The following is a 19,159-nucleotide window of genomic DNA, read 5'->3' as shown; positions in this document are numbered from 1 at the left end:
TTGCAACATAGATTCTAATGGAGGACAACCGTCGATTTTCTCTTGAATATTTAATTGCAGCAAACAACCTGTAAGCAATTAGGAGGAGCAACCATTTTTTGAATTAAGGCCAGAGTGAGCTACCATCCAAATACGTGCAAATAGGATATTTTATGGTACACTATAATCAAACTATTATTAAAGTATTTTTATAATATACTAATAAAAAAATATGTGTGATGCGTGTGAGCAAAAGTGTTGGTAGGGAGATTGAATTTTTAGATGGAATATGTGATGGTCTCAGACCAATCAAATTATTGTTAAATTTTTTTTTGTAATTATTTTGTGTATAGAGAATTCTTAGAAATATTATAAAAAAAATAAAAATATGAAGAAAGCTAATTTTATAACCGAGTATAAACGGTGGTTTTCTAATATTTGATAGTAGCAAACCACCTGTAATAAGCAAGGAAAAAAAAAAAAATCATCAATAGTAGAAAAAATACATTGTAGATAAACATTAGAAGATGGTATTAGTAAAGCAAAGCTAATGGATGCTCAAAATAATATCGATCACATGACCCTCGAAATTTAAAAGTAGGTGTCTCCAAAGTACCAATTGTTATAGTCTTGATATTCCTTTCGTATAGTTGCTGAATGTTCGGACATTACCAGTGACCTAGTTGGTAGAACAGTTCCCCAAGTAAGTATGCCCATGTTTGAAGCTCCCTATCCGAATGTTCTAATTCTTTTATATATGAGAAAATCAATAAGACCTTCTACTAAATAGTTAATATACATATCAACTTCGTTGCTACATTTTTCTAACTACTACCAACACTCCATATCTAATATGATGGTAATCAGTTCATCCTGATTTCTGTTTCCTGCTTAACAAGTAACTGAATGGAGGGCTGAGAACCACACGCAGCAAACACATCAAAATTGTACGTCCCACCACCAGATCCACAGCAAGCTTTGAAGAGCTCATTGAAACCAACTTTTCTTGGATTCTTCATGATTGTTTGGTAGACGTTCCGGTAATCAGCATAGATGATAACAGCACGAGGGAACTGTTTCCTGAGTTCTTGCAGCTTGGATTGAAGGATGGGGTTGTGGCTGTTGCTGTGCTTGTTTGCGCTCCCCACACTCCCAATCTCGTCGCTGTATGAAGTTGAAGGGTTTGAAAATCATCTTACTTCCTCAGAATACCGACTCTGAAAATGCACTCGAGTGCATTTTCAACACTGAAAACACATTGATCTCCCGGTTGAAGGTTGTTTGCTTTGCTAAATCCTTCCCACCCACTTCCCAGAACTTTGAAACCATATTCCTCATGGTATAGAACTGTCCACAATCTTGAAACTGGATCTCGAAGGAATACAAAATTCTTATTGTCCACTACTGTCCTACCCTTGAATGAAATTGATGGTAAACTTGTTGGCAACTCCTGCAGAGTATTGAAGGGATGTCAAAAAAGTATAAACACTAGATCAAAGGATATCTGATTGCATCAATTAGAAGGGAGAAAGAATCCCTAAAATGTGCTCACTGGTGCAACAGTGAGATAGGTATAGGGACTACAACCAGTCATTAAGCGGAAACATCTAGAAGAGAATCAAGTAGCACGGCTAGATGATTACAATCATCCAATTGCAATTTCCAGTGTAGGTCATCAACATTCCCGACAATAGAAAAGTTTGGAATGGTCCCACCAAGAAAGTGTTTGGTTATGAATCATAGCTAAATCAACTTTTCTTTCCTCATAAATTAATGGTATTATAACCGTTTGCAGAGAAGTAGGAAAATGAATATATTTTAGAACCATACACCAAGCAAGGATTTACAAAGAATCATCAAAACCTGGTTCCCAGGAAATTCAACGTTTCCAACACAACTTTGGGTACTCGAGATCCATGATTTAATTTCATCCTCAAGTACATATTGTAAGACACCAATTTTTTCTCTTTTCTACATTCTTAATGCTATAGTTAGTTTAGTGTCTCAACAAACCAGTTTCTTTTGTTTGGTGGTCTGAACACCTTTTTTTCTTTTCTTTTCTTTTCTGCATTCCTAATCCTTGTTTTATTAAAATTTTAATCCAAAAATGTTAGAAGAGCTGGTTAACAGTTTAGTTGGTCTAAAGAAATTAGACATATTAGATATGTAAGGAGACGAGGTAATTGGATAACATCCATTGCCCAATCTTAGGCGAGAAAAATAAAGGATACTCATGTAGCAAAAGACATGTAAGCATAGAATGAGAGAGAAACTGAATAAATAGGATTACACAAAAACTGTCTTTCGAACAATGTTGATAGCTTTTAAACTGTTTCACCATCCAATTTACCCTCTTTTTTTTTTCTTTTTTTTTTTCTCTCTCTAATTTTTTAGTTTATAATTATATAGGAAGGGGTATACGATCAGGAACGGACCTATTAAGGACTAAGTGGTGGGGCAGCCGCCCCCACTAATTTTTTTATTTATTTACAAATTACCTATAATTTTGTAAAAATCTTAAAAATGCACCCACCCAATTTCTGATGATACCCCATTATATATTATTGTTGTTCAAGGCCTCCCCCTCTTATACAATTCTCTGGGTCCGTCACTGCATATGATGTTATAGTTAGAAGGAATAGGTGTTTGGTTCCTTTAAGTTGTAATCCATCTTATCTTAACACAGTAAAACAGATTTATTATTATTATTATTTATTTATTTGCAGAACCTCTGTGACCAATTATCATTGGCGGAGTTTTTTTTTTATCATTATGCTCAATCTAAAGCCATAACTTCAAATAAGACATATGCTACCCGATATAGTTATTGGCCTTCCATGGACATGGCCAAACCATCTTAATCAATTCTCTCTCATTTCATCTCCAATCGGTCCTACTTCAAACATCTAACTTGTTCATTTCTATTCTTTATCTTACCACACATCCCTAACATTAGTATTTCTTCAACACATTTTATGAATATGGTGTTTTTTGGTCACCCAAAATTCTGTCCAATAAAGTTTGTATAGCAATTGTTTTATAAATTTTTTAGAGGTATATGCCGATCACTCAAGAGTCAAGATGCCAGAAGCACTACTCCATTTCATCCATCTAGCTTTATCCTATAAGGAATATCATCTTCAATTTTCCCTCTCTGTGTATAGTTGAGCCTAGGTGAAAAAATGTTTGCTTTTTTGGTACCTCTTGACTCCCTAGACTACATCCCTACTTTTATTGGTTATGTTCCATGTAGTCAGTTTTAGTCTTACATATCTCAAATCCTCTTGATTCTAGAACTTCTCTCCAAACCTCTAATTTATCACTTTTCCCTGTTCTAATTTCATAAATCAAAACAATATCATCAGCAAATAGCAAAATACATGAAAACCTCATCTTAAATTTGTTTTGTTAGTTCATCCATAACTAAGGCAAAAAGATATGATCTTAATGTCGATCCTTGAATGTAGACCTATAATAATGGGGAATGCACTTCTTTTTCCTTTAACTGTTCTAATTTTGGCCATTGTCCCATCATATCCGTTCTTTAGAACATCAATATATCTATTAGAAACTTCTTTCTTTACGATAGTCCATCATATTATGTCTCTAAGAACCCTATTGTAGGCTATATGATTTTCATTCAACAGCTTCTCAAATTAGGTTTTCGACAATTCTCTAATTTATCTGTTGGGAATTGAATCCCTTTCGTCCAGTATTTCAACAAATTGCTTATGTTCATGAGCGAAGAATGACTTTCTCTCTTTTCAAATATGAAGATTACTACACACATTCTTCTTCTCTCTCAACTTAACTCTCTTTGAACTCCTCGCAACAATAATCTAGAGAGAGACCAAAAAACCAAATTTTTAGTAGCCAAGGATTACATTTCCTTAGAGACCAGACCTTACAGGAAATTATTATAGTACCATACATAATATGACTCAAAAAAGGAAACCTAATTATTGAGAGAATTTGAGACACAAATACTAGCAGTATCATCTTTGACTAAAACCTTTAGACCCTCAATTTTGATGCACTTGATAATGATACAATCTCTATCTATCTATCCTCTCCCTCAACAAGTGTGTATGTTTTCTTCTTCTTGTCCTTTATACCTAGATTATAATAAATATCATCCAACGCTCTACACATAGCTGCTCTCACAACTATTTTAACCCATATCTATGCATATCTGTATTTTGAAAAAGTTTCTCCATTTCTAAATTTTGGCCAAAATTTACAATACTCACTTTTTGTTTTATGATGGTTTGTTCTCATTCCATCATGAAATTTCCTTATAAAGGCCTCTTCCTTTCAATTTCCTAGGGATCTCTTTTGCTGTTCTTTTAATACTTTCAGCCATCTTATTCAACAATGATTTAGTTTCACATTCTAAATTCCATGTCATTTCTTTTAATATCCTATTCTCTTCATTGATATTCCTTTAATACACATGTAAGACCATCAACCAATGTAGTGATGTTAAACTCCCGTCTAGAGTGATATTACAATCTTTGCATCTCCTTTTCTACTTAGAAAAGAATAATCTAACACATTTTTATCCGCCTTTAGAGGCCTAAGTGTCATTCTTGCTACCATAAGATTATATGCAACCACGTAAATGATGTTCCCCTTTAGGGTATATGATGTTATCCTATGTATTATTTCATATACTCCAAGATCTTTTCCCACATGACCAATAAAGTCTTCCATAATAAAGGATATATCTTTCAAGTATTTTATGAATTAATTCATCAATATGTTCCCAAGATTCTGATTTAATATATTTATAAAAAAAATAATGCTTCAATATGTTTTACAAATATCATCATATTCGCGTTTTTAATAATTCTAACAACATTGTCTTTTAAATTCTTATCTAAGACTATCCCTACACCATTTTTCTCTATCTTTTCCAATGCAATAAAGTTTATATCATGGATTTTGAATTCTCTTTCTCTCATACCTTCTTAGTCTACTGTAAACAAACTATATGAACTTTCTTCTAGTGGTAGAGTCTACTAACTTCATCCCTTTACCTGTCAATGTTCCTCTAATCCAAGGTTTTCAATCTAAGCCTACAATCTTAGACTAACTTCTTTACCGTGCTTGTTCAAGAAAATAAAGGTAATCAACATACAAGGATTGAATTAAGGCAGATTATTCCTCACAAATAACATAAATAAGGGAACAACATAACTCAAAGAACAATTATTACCAAATGATATGATTAACAAAAGAAAAATAAAAAAAATAATATGCCAGCAAAGAATAACTTTGTGCTGGAAACCTATTCTTGACTCAGCTATATAGTTTTGAATATAGAAAAAGAAAAAAAAAATGCAAGAAAAACAGAGCACAAAGGCAAACACATTGAGCAGAATGAGTAAATGAGTAACATACAAGAAATGATTGACCATCTCCCACCACCGAACTGGTGGCACCCAGTGAGGAAAAAACAATCGAATCAACAGGTTCAGTTTTCAACACTTTGTCTCCTTTATTATTATCTTTTATAGCTGAACTTGAACCTTGCCCGCACTCATTGATGACCTTTGGTTGCCTCCCTGTATTTCATTCAAGTATTTGATACTGAGATGGAAAACTTAAGGTGTGCACATTTGTGTGCTAAACGAAATAAAAATGTAAAAGCAAAATGATACCATGTCTCGTCTCCTCATGACTGCACATTTCTCTCTCTTTTTCAACCACTTGCATCCTTTTACCTGTTTAATATAGCCATTAATTCGTATTTATTGGATAAAGATCAAATACAATATTTATGAAATAAAATTTGATTATTTGAAGCTTTTGAAACAGCAGAATCCTGCTCCAACAAACCACCATGCAAATTGGTAACAAGGACGGAACACGAACCAAATTGACAATTCTGCATTGCAATAGAGACTGGAAGGTCACAGAACTCTGAAGATCCAGTATATTTCTGCAGGACACTTGGACTACCTTCCATGAGGGAAGTACCTTCCTTCTGAAACACTCCATGACTGCCTGCTAATGATTCAGCATTTTTAATGTGAGGGAAATAAAAAATAAAAATAAAAATAAAAAATATATATATATATATATAATGATGATACAGGAAATGATAAAACAAATATATATATATGTATATATATATACACACACACACACACACATAGGACTTCTAAGATCACACATAATTAATAAAGTAACTAACTTGATCGTGCAACTCTCTTCTTCTTAGCATTCTGGCATTCTTTTATAACCATATTCGACATCTCAGTATGGCTATTTCTATTTCTTGCAGCTTCTGCAGCAGATGTATCCAGGAGATGTCCAGAGGTATTTCCACTGCCAGAATCTTTTCTAGACATGAATATTATTTTATCCATTCTCGCAGAATCATCATTTCTTGAATTCATTGAAAAGTGTGATGTTTCAGAAGATGCTACCCGACTTTCAACTGCTTCAGCCACACCAATATCAATTGCTTCAGCCGCTGGACCATTACGTCCATGGCTCTTTTCAGAGAAAACTGGTTTGTGACACCCAGTTTTCCCATATATTTGAACAACAAAATGGGATCCTTTGATGTAATTGAATACTAAGAAATCCCCAACTTCCAGATCATGGTCCAATGAAAAACCATGCCATCCCTTCTGAAAGGCAATGGAGCCATTAATCTTGGATACTGTTACTATCCAACGCCGCCCAATTGCATCCTCGAGATGAGTTTTCTGACCAACCAAAGCTGACACAGTTCGAGCAAATTTAGGAGGCAAGAACTGCAAAAGAATGGCACAATTTAGAAAAGATTTATGGATAGTAAAGAAAAGCTCCAGAACTGAAAATGCCTGTATGTACATCATTGCCATTAAGGTCCTTTCCAATGCAAAAACAGAGAAGTGACTTCATCCATCTCATACTGATTCAGCTCATGCACATCCAGATACTCGTAACAAAATCTAGAATATTATTTAACATTGATGCAGTCAACAGAAAAACCCAACTAAACAAGTGCAACTGTGTTGAAGGAAAAGAATATACTTTAGTCCAAATAAAAAAGGGTTAAATACATTGACCGATGACCACCCTTGAGGATTGCCCTAATAACACATGGATGAAACTTTTGAAAAAATTTGCACCATGTTCCCCTCAACTTTGGCTCATTATTACAAATACCTCCCTCTGTCCAAAAACCGTTAGTTTCGTCCAAAACATTGCATGGTCTGACCAAAATGCGCATCCCTTCATCTGAAATGACTCTATTACCATATATATAATTGTTCTTGGTAAGCCATGCACCTACACCCGATTTGAGCAAGAACAATGAATTACTGAACTGAAGAGAACAAGATATATAAACCCATATTTACATACACAGTTAGACAATTTTTTTCCTAGGCCACACAGTTAGATCATCTTCATTGTTGTCACTTGGAAAAAGGATCTCATGTGCATACCTTTCCATTGCTCTGATTTCCCGAACTTTATTAAAGAAATTCATGGATTTTGTAGCCAAAGTACTAGAATATCCGCGTGATGTCAATTTATCATCTAATTTCTTTGCCCAAAAAATTCATTCTTTGAAACATGCAACTCCCACTCTCTATTTCTCTAGCTAAAATTTTTGCATGAGAGATCTTTGATTTCACTCCTGTTAAGTCCTCAAATTCACTCTGGTTATACAACGAAGGCTCAATTCCACTTCTTAAGATTTCTTCCTCATTAACAACAGCCCTTTTGACATTACCATCTGAATCTTGAAAATTAGTAAATATAGGTAAAAACCCAATGCCACAATACTCTAAATCCTTCTCATACTGATCAACCCAACCTTCAAATTTGTTCCACAGAACATATTCACCCAAATTTTATAATTTCAATTCATTCATGGAATCAGACTCAGCTACATCTTGAACAACCCCATAATTAGAACTAAAATTATTATGTTTTACACAATCAATATCTGAGTTATATTGAAAATTTTTGACATGACCTCTCAAAAAAACAAAAAAAAAAAATGAAGAAAACTCTAGACATGATCAAAACTATGAACTGGGTTTCGAAAATCAAAACTTGGGCCATGAATTACCGGAATGTGACGCACCTGTTGTTAACTTCTTGTTCAGTCAACGTTATTCCGAGCGAGTTTCTACTATCGTGGGTCGGCCGAAATGAGCTGTAATTCAGAAATTTCTCATTGGAGGGATGGACAAAGATGTTGAGTATGGTGGGATGAGGTGGAGAGGAGAGAGAGGGAGTGGAGAGAGGAGAGAGAGATGATTGGGTTAAATTATGAACTGGGATTTGAAAATCAGAATTAGTTGGTCAGAAAACCCATCTTGAGGATAAATTGGGCAATGGTGGATAGTAACAATATCCAATATTAATGGCTCCATTGTGTTCCAGCAGGGATGGCATGCTTTCTCATTGGACCATGATCTGGAAGTTGGAGGTTTCTTAGTATTACATCACAGGATCCCATTTTGTTGTACAAACCTATGAAAAAATGGGAGTCAGAAACTAGTTTTCTAAAGAAGGGAGAGAGGAGAGAGATGGTTGTGGTGGTGGCGACGGCAGGAGGAGGTTGAAACCGTTGGGGGTAGAGTGTGAACAGAAAAGCCCAAGTGTTGCTTTTATAAGTGTGGACAAAGTTGCCACTACACGAGATAGGATATTTTTCCAAATTTAACGTTAAAATATTCAGGGTATAAAAAGTAAAATCACCCAAAAAGTTGACGTCAGTAAGCCACTATTCATCAGAGGAGAGGTAATTGCAAGATTTTTCAAAAGTTTCATCCACGTGCAATTGGAAAAACCTCACACAGAAGGTCACTGTATTTAACCCATAAAATAATTAACAATCAATCCACTTAGCTTCTCAGATAAACAAGTCCTTAGTTTGAACTGGAATATATCTCCGTGTCAAACAAATGTAGTAACATTTTTATAAATTGCAACTTCACAGACTGACTAGGCATTCATTTGATTCCCACTATTTCGTTTGGCTTGTGTAATTTGACTTTGATAATAATTAGTAATCAATTATTCGTAAATCGTAACCAGAAAACTCCTCTCCTATCACAGTACATTAAAGAACCTCCCACAGAGTTCATAGGACCCATCTCTCTAGTATGAAAAGACAAAGAAAACACAGCATATGCATCGCACGCCAAGAATCTTTGATAGAAAGAAAGTTCAAGCCAGTTCAGAACTGTTTCCTTCCCCCTCTCTCATCCTCAACTATTTCCTTCTTTCAATAATATATTCAAAACTTGTATAAAAAAGGATGAAAAATAAATTTAACTATATACAATACCAACGTTAGATTCTGTTTAGTAATTCAAAGTGTTCAACACAATATGCTTTACTTAATGGCACGCAACATCCAATAGTTAATAGTATCTCGATACCACAAATTCAAACTTGTCCAACCACAATTGTTGATGCGACAAATTGACATCATATGATGCGGCAAAACCAGTTGTGGTCTCAATCTTACAACAAGATTGTTTACCGTGCCAAAGATTTTAGCATACAACAAATCAAGCTAAATAATGATCAAATCCAATGCTGATTTCCAGGCCCAAATAAGCATGTGCAACACACAAAATACCTTCTTTCCTAAAAAAATGGCAATTATGAAAGGGAGATCCACCATTTAACGAAAACTAAAATTTTCCATTTCATGTAGCCATAGAACAAATTCAAAATTAAACATTGAAAGGCATTAGATTATGCAATAAATAGTAAAATAAAAATCAATACCAAAGGTCAAAAGTAAACAAACATATACTTTGAGATATAAATTTAACCAGCAAAAAAATGATAAAAAGAGCCTGTTAAAAGAAGTGTAAGATCAAAAAAATAGTGGATATATAGAAAGAAGAAATTGGTGAATCCATGTGTAATAAGTAAGAGGAAGAAAAATAACAGAGAAGCAACATTAAAATCATATAAAGCAACATATTAATTAAATTAACTAAAAGAGAGAGAGAGAAAAAAAAAAAGGAGATGTGAAGTTATACCATAACTTTAGAAAAATCATCGCCAATCATGACTTTAAAAAACGAGGTAATGGTGGGTGACGGGTCATTCTTCTTCCCATGAATCAATAGACAATTCTCGGTGCACTCTGCACATGCTTCTAAGTTGCAACCCATCTCGTCTCTGCAGCAAACCCTTGCAAATTTTAAACATATTTTGTGTGAAGCAAAATTAATGAAAAGGAAAAGAAGCAAAGAAAGAAAATCTGACTTATGAGACAACAATACAAAATATACAAACAAGTCTAACAATGCCTAATGTATGAAATTGGTAAAGCTGGGTCAGCTATTGCTCAACATATGCAATGAAGTGCCTCCCATTATTCTCTTTTGGCTTTTGTGCAGTTGCTTCGGGATGCCCTCGTGAGGCTCTTTCAATGATATATACTTAACAAATAATAATTAAAATTTTTTAAAAATATGAAAAAGTGCCTCCCATTACCACTCACGAAACTTGAAACTTGAAAGCACGCCACCTAGTTTTCAGCTCAAATTGTACCTCCTCATCCACCTATATTGGCGATTTAACTTGAGTCCCCTTTGGTATTTACTTCATAGTGTGCTTGTGCATGCTCCACTTATATATGTGTGTGTGTGTGTGTGTGTGTGTGTGTGTGTGTGTGTGTGTGAAAATTACAATATAGGAACTGACAGGGAAAGAACTCGAAATCGACAACACAAAAAGTTTGATCATTCAAGATTACAGGCATAGTGTGCATGCACACCTATGATCCCAATCAAGGTCACTAGAACCCTAATTAGATAATTTTAAGATGACTCTAATAAAAAGCAAAAGCATAACACACGTGTATATATATGAAGAAAAAGTAGGAGTTAAAAGTGCGAGAAAAGAGCTCACATACTGAGAACCTTTGCAAAGCCCTATCTGTGTGTACTGTGCGTAGGTTTTTCCCTCTTCGTTGAATACGGAATACCTCTCTCGAGAACAAATTAAGCTCTCTGTGCTTCTCTGTTTCTCTCTCTAGAGAATCTCTCTCTACCGAGGGAAGCAGTCTTTGTCATTGCGTCATCGGAGTCTTGAAGTGGTCAAGGTACGTACCAACCAAGACTCGGATTTTGGTGGTGGGGCTTTGTAAATTTAGGTATACGACGTCGTTCTTATTGGGCCTGATAGAATAAGGCCCAATTAGAAATTAAACCAGAGTGCTCACCACTGCTAGTGGCCCAATGACAACGGGACAAATTTTTGGGCTGAGTACCTCTCCATTCTGGTTTAAAAAATTACAAATCGAAATCCTTTTTTCAAATGTTTTATTCAAATCTTTAAAACTTATATTTAAGAATGTCAATCAAATAAACATTGTTTCTAAACTTTACACAATTCTCTCAATAATAAAGATAATTTTGTATTTAACATAAGATTTCAGATTATTTATTTTTTGAATGTAAATTTTTTTTATTTTTTATAATGATCCTCTAAGTTAACTACTCTATACATTATCGTAATTTAAATTAATAAGAACTTGACACATGATATTTTACATAAATATAAAATTCAAAATGAACCACCTTGGCCAATAAAAAAAATTGTAAAAGTAATTGTTTGAAGGTTTTTTTTAAGAAATGATGTGAATCTTTTCATTATTAAATGATGTCATCATTTGTAGATTTGTGTTAAAACTAGGTGTGAATGTTGAAGGCTAATTTTGCCTTTAATGAAAAATTTACTTAAAGTATTTCCTTTCTCCTCAAATCTTTTCAAAAGTGGAAGGATTTAGTTGGAGGGAATTTGAGGGCCATCCCTCCAAATCCTTCCCAGTCCTTTATTTCTCTTCTATTCTCTCCATCAAAACACACTTAACACTATATTTCTTTTTTCTTTTTTCTCCAAATTCCTCTAAATCCCTCAATCCAAACGAAGCATTAGAGATCTTAAACTGAAGCTATAACCTCTAACGAGCTTCCCTTCGGTTTAGAAGTTGGTTACCACTTCAATGATATTCAAGACTCAATCCACTATGGGCAAAAACAATTTGTTTATTTATTTTTATTCTTTTATGGTGACTAGTTTAGACATTTCAATTGTTAAATTGACATAATGTCTTCATCTGCACAAATTAAAATAATAGGGTTTTTTTTGCACATCTTGTATATAATGAGGGAGTTCTTTGCCCTTAACCCAAAAAAAGAAAAAAAAAAAAAAAAAAAAATCTTAATTGGACATGTTTATTGTTTTCCATTAAACTTAAACCATATTCAACCAAAAAGAAAAAATGTTGCGAAACTCGATTTCGATTGTTCAAATTTATTTTAATAATGTATTTTGTGCTTTCATAATTGAAACAACCTCATTGAACGGTTAAAGTATTTTTAAGATTATTTGCGATTCTGCATTTGAACTGATTCTGAGTTGAAATTAATCTCAATTACAAGTAAGTAACAAAATTGGTAAGATTGCACTGGAACTCATAAAATTAATCTCAAACAAAGTTCCATAAATATATTGACCGACAACATATTATTTTGATATTTTATTCTAACTTACACATTTTATGTTTTAAAAAATATAAAAGTTCGTATCATTTTTGACAGATTGATATGATAATTGTTGAACCAAGTATTTTAAAGGTTCAGATCGATTTTTACCTAGCTTATGTTTGTTTGGAGTATTTTTCAGTCGAATCCAAATTGTATCATTTTTTTTTAAAAAAAAGAAATTATAACGGTATTGGATCTCTTAGAACACCCAACCCAATAATAATCTACTTGCAATCTCTCTCATTCCATCATTCCAAGTGCACGGGGCAATTACGAATTTTTTTCGTAAACTGCCCCACCTCGATTTGAACTCCAGACATCCTAGCATTAGGTGAACATTCACGTGCATGGGACAATTCCGAAAACATTTCGTAGAATGCCCATAAGGCGATTCGAACTCCCGACGTCCCAGCATTGAGGTGAAAAACTTTGCACCGTGGGGCTGAGCCTGTTCCGTGTATGGTCGAGAGAGAGAGAGAGAGAGAGAGTACTAAGGGCATCCGAGCCGTGGGAGGAAGAAAGAGTTTAAAGCACTTGTCTCCTTCGCTGGTACGCAAATTTTCAGAATTCAATTCATTTTTTCCTAATTAATCTTTTAGCTATTGACTCTTTATATCCCTACTCAATCACATACACTGTGTGTATATATACCTGTAGATATTGCTTCGTAACTCGAAACCGAAAGAAAAAATTCACACCATTTCAAAAAATCGATAAAATTTGAGAATTGTTAGTTAATTTATTCGTATCAATCAGAAAAACTCGTTTTTACTGTTTCTTCCATTTGATGGATGTCTACTGCCACCTTCTGCTTCTTTCAAGGATTTTTGAATAGATTTTATTGGATATATATGTGTGTGTATGTATGCAAAGATATGCTTGAATCAAGTTGGAATGAGAGTCAAAATGAGGGACAACATGAAAAATATATGGATGCGGAGGAGATTAGCTTTATTATTTTTTTGTTCTACACAATTTGGGTGGTAGAATACTGTAACAAGAGTCCAAATGAGGGACAACACACACAAAAAAAAAATTAAATACTGTATTTCAAAGAGTGGCCTCAACTATTTACTGTTGAACCCAGGCGAGAGAGATATATACACACACACACACACATATATATATATATATAGAGAGAGAGAGAGAGAGTGGGGTTGCCTTCCTCCCAACATTCGCTCGAGGTCCTTGAGACTGACTCATATGCATGCCAATTGTGAGTTTCTGTTCTGTGGTTCCCTAAATTCGTTTACTCTATTTTATTTTATATTTTTATTATTATTTTTTGTCACTTTGTTGAATTGCTGTCATAGTTATGTGATTGAGACTGTGTGATACTGTTATTTAAGTGGGTTTCTATGAACATTCAAAACAGTGTTATTGGGATTGTTTTTTTTTTTTTTTTTTGTTAATTATTCTTGGGAATTTAGTTTTCATCATCTAATATAATTGGTTTTCTGTTTTCTACTTTTTTTGGTAATTTAGTCGGTTTCTTTCTTTGTTGAATTGTTGTTTGTCTTAGTTATGCGACTGAGATTGAGGCTGTATGATAATGTTATCTTAGTGAGTTTCTCTGAAAATTCAAAATGGTATATGGTTCTTGGGATTTTTTTTTCCCGGTAAGTACTCTTGGGAATTTAATTTGATTTTTTGTTTTCTTTGGGGGAAAATTAAAGAATCTCATAAAAAACTTGAAGAACGAGAACGATCCTTATGGACCTCCAACAAATCAGAACAAACCAGAAAATTAGATCTAACATGAGCAGCGAACAAATGGGCTGCAAAATTAAATTCCCTGGGAACATAATCAAGCCTACTATTCAGAATAGCTCTAAGGATGTCTAAGATTTCTTCCACAATAATTTGCATGGTCCAAAAAGCACAAACTTGACCATTAATTGCCTTAACCAAAGTGCCAGAATCACATTAAAAAATAATAGATTCAAAGCCCCAGTCAAGAACCGAGATCAAAGCTTGCCGCAATGTCGCCGCCTCAGCTGCAAGAGAGTCTAACATAAACAGCATCTAAAGTGATATCTTATTGCTGATTGGTTTGCATTATGTTTGCATGGCAGCTTCTATTTGAATAAGTCTTCAAATGAAATCCGTCTATAATCACTTTGCACTCTTTATTTATTTATTATTTGGCTCCGATGAACGGATTGCTTGTGTATATGTCACTTCCAAATTATTTAAGTCTCTTCCAAATAGTTGTTTACAATGTCAGTTCGCTACTTGCATACTAGTGTTTTTTTTTTAAACAAGCACTTTTAACTTCTAGTTTTTGTTCTCTTTTGGGAGGTGAGATTATCATATGTTTCAAATGAAGAGACAATAACTTTGGTCCGTGGTTGATGTCTTCTATTCTTCAGGTGTGTGCGGATGGGAAGCCGATTAGCTGTTCACACAGGAGGAAAACAACCATTAAGGTTCTATGTATGCAAACCATCTTGGAGTTAGCAAGCTACCTTGGCCTACTCTCTCTAGCACTACTGTTCCACACACGATTACGAACTCAAAGTTCCAATGAATGGCAAGTGCTCTGGCCGGCTGTCTCTTTGAATCCATGGCACTTAGCAATCATTTGGTTTGGGTAGATATAGCGTTCCCTCTCGACTTTGGCTTTTTTTACCGTAATTTCATATGTTATGTATTTATTTTTTGTTTATTCTTTATTAGCATAACTATTCTGGAAGCCAGCAAATAGGGTGCAGCATAGTACATGTACACCAGATCTCCCAAAAAATTAAGCTTTATAGGAAGAAGTCATACCTATCACCTATAGAATTTACAAAAGAACCTAAAGAATTCAGAATGAACCAATAAGCCAAAAATAAACACAGATTGTAAATATGCCTATTCCTCTCCTTCCGGCAAACCACATAAGACGGTGGCTTAAAGCTCTTAAAATATTAGTTCCCCTAGCCACACAATCCCCTTCTATCGGGGAAATTCAACATTACACAGACATGAAATCATCGATTTTGTGCATTTGAATGAATGTAGGTTGATTCATTGAGCATGTTTATTTAGCTTATTTCATGGTATGCCTCATCTCATTATATAAACAGATTTGAATGAATTATATATTTTTTTTGTCTTTCCTTATTTCTGCATAAACTATTGGAAGCAATGTTACAGCTGTGATTTTACCTTTCTCTTCAGCATCTCCGTGGTAATTCATCAGAGCTGGATATTGCCAAAGATTAAGGTCAGAGCTTGGAGATGATCCCCAAGAAGATATTAGATGGGAAGAGGAAGCATTTAGATGGTGATTGTAGAAAGAAGATGAATGTGGGATCTGCTTGGAGCCTTGCACCAAAATGGTTTTGCCAAACGGCTATCAAGCAATGTGCACCAATTGCAACTGTGATTGGTAAAAGTAAATCTCTTTCTTTCTTTCTTTCTTTCTTTATTTCTTTCTTTGTAGTGCAAGACTTTGTATTGCTTGTTAAGACTTACAATGGCAAGCTTGTTTGCGGTTAACCCAAAAAACAATGAACCAACTTCTTTTAAGAGCACCTGAGAGTCGAATTATATTAACAAAGAAACTAAATACATTCTTTTGGAAGATCCTTTGCTCTTTATCTTCATTGTGGTGTTAAATGTTTTCTGATTTTTCTGATATATACTGCCCTGGCTTATACAACTTCTCATACCACCTAATACATGGAATTGCATCAGTATTATATTGTCGTCAACCAGTCATGAAGCATACGAGTTTACTGATATTATAATAACCTTTACGTGATGACAAAATTAGGAGAATATAGACAAGAATGTGAGCCCCTCTTTGATTTTGAGCTATAAAAGCAGTTTTCAAGAACAGGAAACGTAAAATAATTCTCAGAGAGCAGAAAAAGAGTGTTCTCTAAAATTATATATTTTTTTTACCCTGTTCCTAGAGAACAGTTTCCTGAAAATGCTCACTCAAGTGAAATTTCGAAATATTTTCTATATATGTACCATCCTGCTTCAGCCGTCCAATTTCAACTTGTAGTATGGATGATATATTGAGCTCATTTCAAAGTAGTATAAGCATGAGTTTCAATTTTTCCTATTGCATGTGTTGACCCTACGGATTTCTCCTAAGGGCAATTCGGTACTTTTGATGATAACAAACCATTAATGATGTTCAATGGACTAATGTTTTCATTGAAGTTCAATTCCAGATCAAAAGGAACATTATAAGGACAGGAAGGAAGTATCCAACTCACTGAAGCTAAAATCACACTGGAACATTCATCAAGATACAACCGGCTCAAGGAAGTGTACGTAACTTCAAAGATCATAAAAGCCTATCTATAAGGTAGAAAGGTTGGTGAATGACTTAGGAACTAAATGTAAAGAATCTATGAGATCATCTGAAGCTCTTTGTAAGATCATTCATCTCTCACACACTTCAGATCATCACACTCATGCATATCATAGTTCCAATCATTAACACTAAGTATCTAAATCTTGAGGCATCACACAGCAGCAATCAAATAGGTTAAGATTGAACTCAACCAACTCAGTCAGCAATCCAGCCGACTGGATTAGGCCGAGACTCAACAAATTCAGGAAGGTAACTCAGTCGGCTCAATTAACAAATCAGCCGGCTCAGTTCACAACTGAGCCGACTCAGTTTGAAAATTCAGTCGACTTAATTAGGCTAAGGCTATGCATTTTGAAAATCTTGAATCTATCCAACTTAGCCGACTTGGTTATTAACCAAGTCGACTTGTTCTTGAACCCAGCCGACTCAATTCACAATTGAGTCGACTTAGTTGATGGTCAACCAGATCTGCATTGAAATCCTCCATATTTCAACCCGTGCTTCTCTTTATGCTTTTGCAGTTTGACTCACATGGGTTCACTGACATATTGTGTGTCTTCTAGCTCTTGTCTTGATGTCAACAGCCATTTTATCTATTAAAGGATCATACACATGATTTCAAATCTTATCTGCCCTATGCACTAAACACTTCTGTCAAACAAGGAATCTCTGTCATGGGAAGCTTCTCTACCAAATGTGCCATGACAAGTCTTAATCAAGAAAAGGACTTTCAACGGCTAAGTCAAGGGCTTACAACGGTTATGGTCTATGAAAGAGCTCTGTAAATGTTATGAGAAGCAAGCTGCAAAAGATAAGTCTCTGAGCCTCATTTTCAACAAGTGATTCATATCATCTTACTGAGAAAGAAAGTTTGGTTACCCTCCACTCTTTAATCCTCAAAGCTAAACTTCAGATTCTTCTTTCACACATACTTCATTTAGAGAGAGTGAGCTTCATTTGTATCATTGGATTCTCTAGAAAGAGTGAACTACTGTGAGAGAAAGATTGTTGTAACACACTTATTCATTTCATTGTAAGATTAGGAGAAGAAATTTTCTTAGTCCAATTACTGTAAGGGCTGGTTTGGCCCCTAAGACTTTGAGAGAGAATCTCTCAGCCAAGAAACTGTTTCTTTCAAGGTTTGCTCTCCACCCGTAAGGAGGAGCCATATTGGATTGGAAAGTCTCAAGAGGGGTCTTGAGCCGAGGAGTAGGAGCTTCCAAACCTCGCTAAAATCGCTGTGTCTATGTTTGCAATATCTCTATCTCTCCCCTTTACATTACTGCTTACATTTATATGCTGATTTATCTGACTTGATTCTGTTATCTCACTATTGCATATCAGCTTAAGTAGTTATTCTAAGAATACTTTTTCAAATCTTTAAACTTGCTTTAGTTGGACAAGGACTCTATTCACCCCCCCTCTAGAGTCCATTCTTGGGCAACAGCATGTTTAATTGACTTCCTGAAGCTGGTACTTGAATACATGACACTGCATTTATTGCTAATAGTCATTAGGGCATAGTTTTGCAGCGTTATGATGAAGAAATGTCTAATCCAATTTATAAAATCCATACTTCTCATGCATTCTCACAGCAACTGCTTCAGTAAATCAGTGGAATTGTAGCTTTTGTTGCTTTTCCTTTATTAACTGATTGGCTTTGTACAATTTTTGGCGTATTTTCTGAAGGTGCAGATTTGCGATTTGATGTGAAAATACATTAATTGAGGTCTACTCTGTGCTTAGTAATTGTAAAGTATGTCTCTGTGTGGGGATTCTTGTATCAATACTCTAATCCATGCATTGGAATGGAATTTATAATCTTGTACTAGAGATTAGGACCATTAGGTTTCCTAGGATGATTGCCCTATCAACCCCCTGCTTTTCATTATGAAAATTTAATACCAACACAATGGCCATTCCACATTTTAGCCAACGCATCTTTGACTTATGAGTGCTGAAGGTGACGCAATATCGCATCCCTTGCTGCTCAATAAGTGAGTTAAAGAATGGTAAACTGAAAGTGTCTCTGTATTGACAACAAGGCAGTGAAGCTTTAATGTGTCAAGGATCTGTTATTTTACTATTAAATTAGTGCAATGAGCAAACATGAGAAATTTGTTGCTGTTTTGTCTTAGAGAATGTGATTGTTGACAAGCTAATATTATTGGTGAATTTGATGCTGTATTAAGTATTTGACATACTCAGAGAACTTACATTTTCAGCTAATGTATCCCACTTCATAAAGAGCATTTTCAGCTAATGTATCCCACTTCATTAAGGTGCTCCCACCAGATGCCTTAAACATACTCAAGGGAATACCAAGTCCTAT

The 19,159-nt window shown here is 34.7% G+C and overlaps 1 protein-coding gene and 1 long non-coding RNA gene across 4 annotated transcripts; one reads left to right on the top strand and one right to left on the bottom strand.

The window, feature by feature from the left end:
• Nucleotides 1–226: 226 nt before the first annotated feature.
• On the bottom strand, nt 227–10,978 carry LOC132303851 (B3 domain-containing protein Os01g0905400-like). Its single transcript, XM_059801300.1, has 7 exons — nt 10,874–10,978; nt 9,993–10,146; nt 6,179–6,746; nt 5,857–5,991; nt 5,643–5,705; nt 5,383–5,546; nt 227–1,429 (listed from the first exon to the last, which is right to left on the bottom strand). Exons 2-7 carry the CDS (start codon nt 10,125–10,127, stop codon nt 1,175–1,177), a joined length of 1,320 nt encoding a protein of 439 aa, XP_059657283.1. The 5' UTR covers nt 10,128–10,146; nt 10,874–10,978; the 3' UTR covers nt 227–1,174.
• A 1,914-nt stretch (nt 10,979–12,892) lies between these two features.
• On the top strand, nt 12,893–18,311 carry LOC132303850 (uncharacterized). 3 transcript variants are annotated; one of them, XR_009481377.1, is made up of 4 exons: nt 12,893–13,058; nt 14,882–15,102; nt 15,675–15,891; nt 16,671–18,311. It is a non-coding gene; the product is annotated as an uncharacterized LOC132303850 (long non-coding RNA). The 3 variants fall into 3 exon arrangements; XR_009481378.1 differs by having other exon boundaries at nt 12,894–13,058; nt 16,682–18,311; XR_009481376.1 differs by having other exon boundaries at nt 15,675–18,311.
• The last annotated feature ends 848 nt before the right edge of the window (nt 18,312–19,159 follow it).

Source organism: Cornus florida, unplaced genomic scaffold (genome assembly GCF_030987335.1).
Source record: "Cornus florida cultivar Cherokee Brave unplaced genomic scaffold, ASM3098733v1 CherokeeBrave_3.0.0_Hap2_Chr04, whole genome shotgun sequence".
Taxonomy (NCBI): domain Eukaryota; kingdom Viridiplantae; phylum Streptophyta; class Magnoliopsida; order Cornales; family Cornaceae; genus Cornus; species Cornus florida.
Note: the sequence above shows the minus strand (reverse complement) of the source record. Positions and strands in the feature narration are given on the sequence as shown.

Excerpts from the sequence above, each read along its gene's own strand:
- LOC132303851 (XM_059801300.1), bottom strand. The coding sequence starts at position 10,127 with ATGGGTTGCAACTTAGAAGCATGTGCAGAGTGCACCGAGAATTGTCTA. Across the intron at positions 6,747-9,992 it reads ATGATTTTTCTAAAGTTATG|TTCTTGCCTCCTAAATTTGC; the intron begins GTATAACTTCAC and ends ATTCTTTTGCAG. Across the intron at positions 5,706-5,856 it reads AATGCAGAATTGTCAATTTG|GTAAAAGGATGCAAGTGGTT; the intron begins GTTCGTGTTCCG and ends TATATTAAACAG.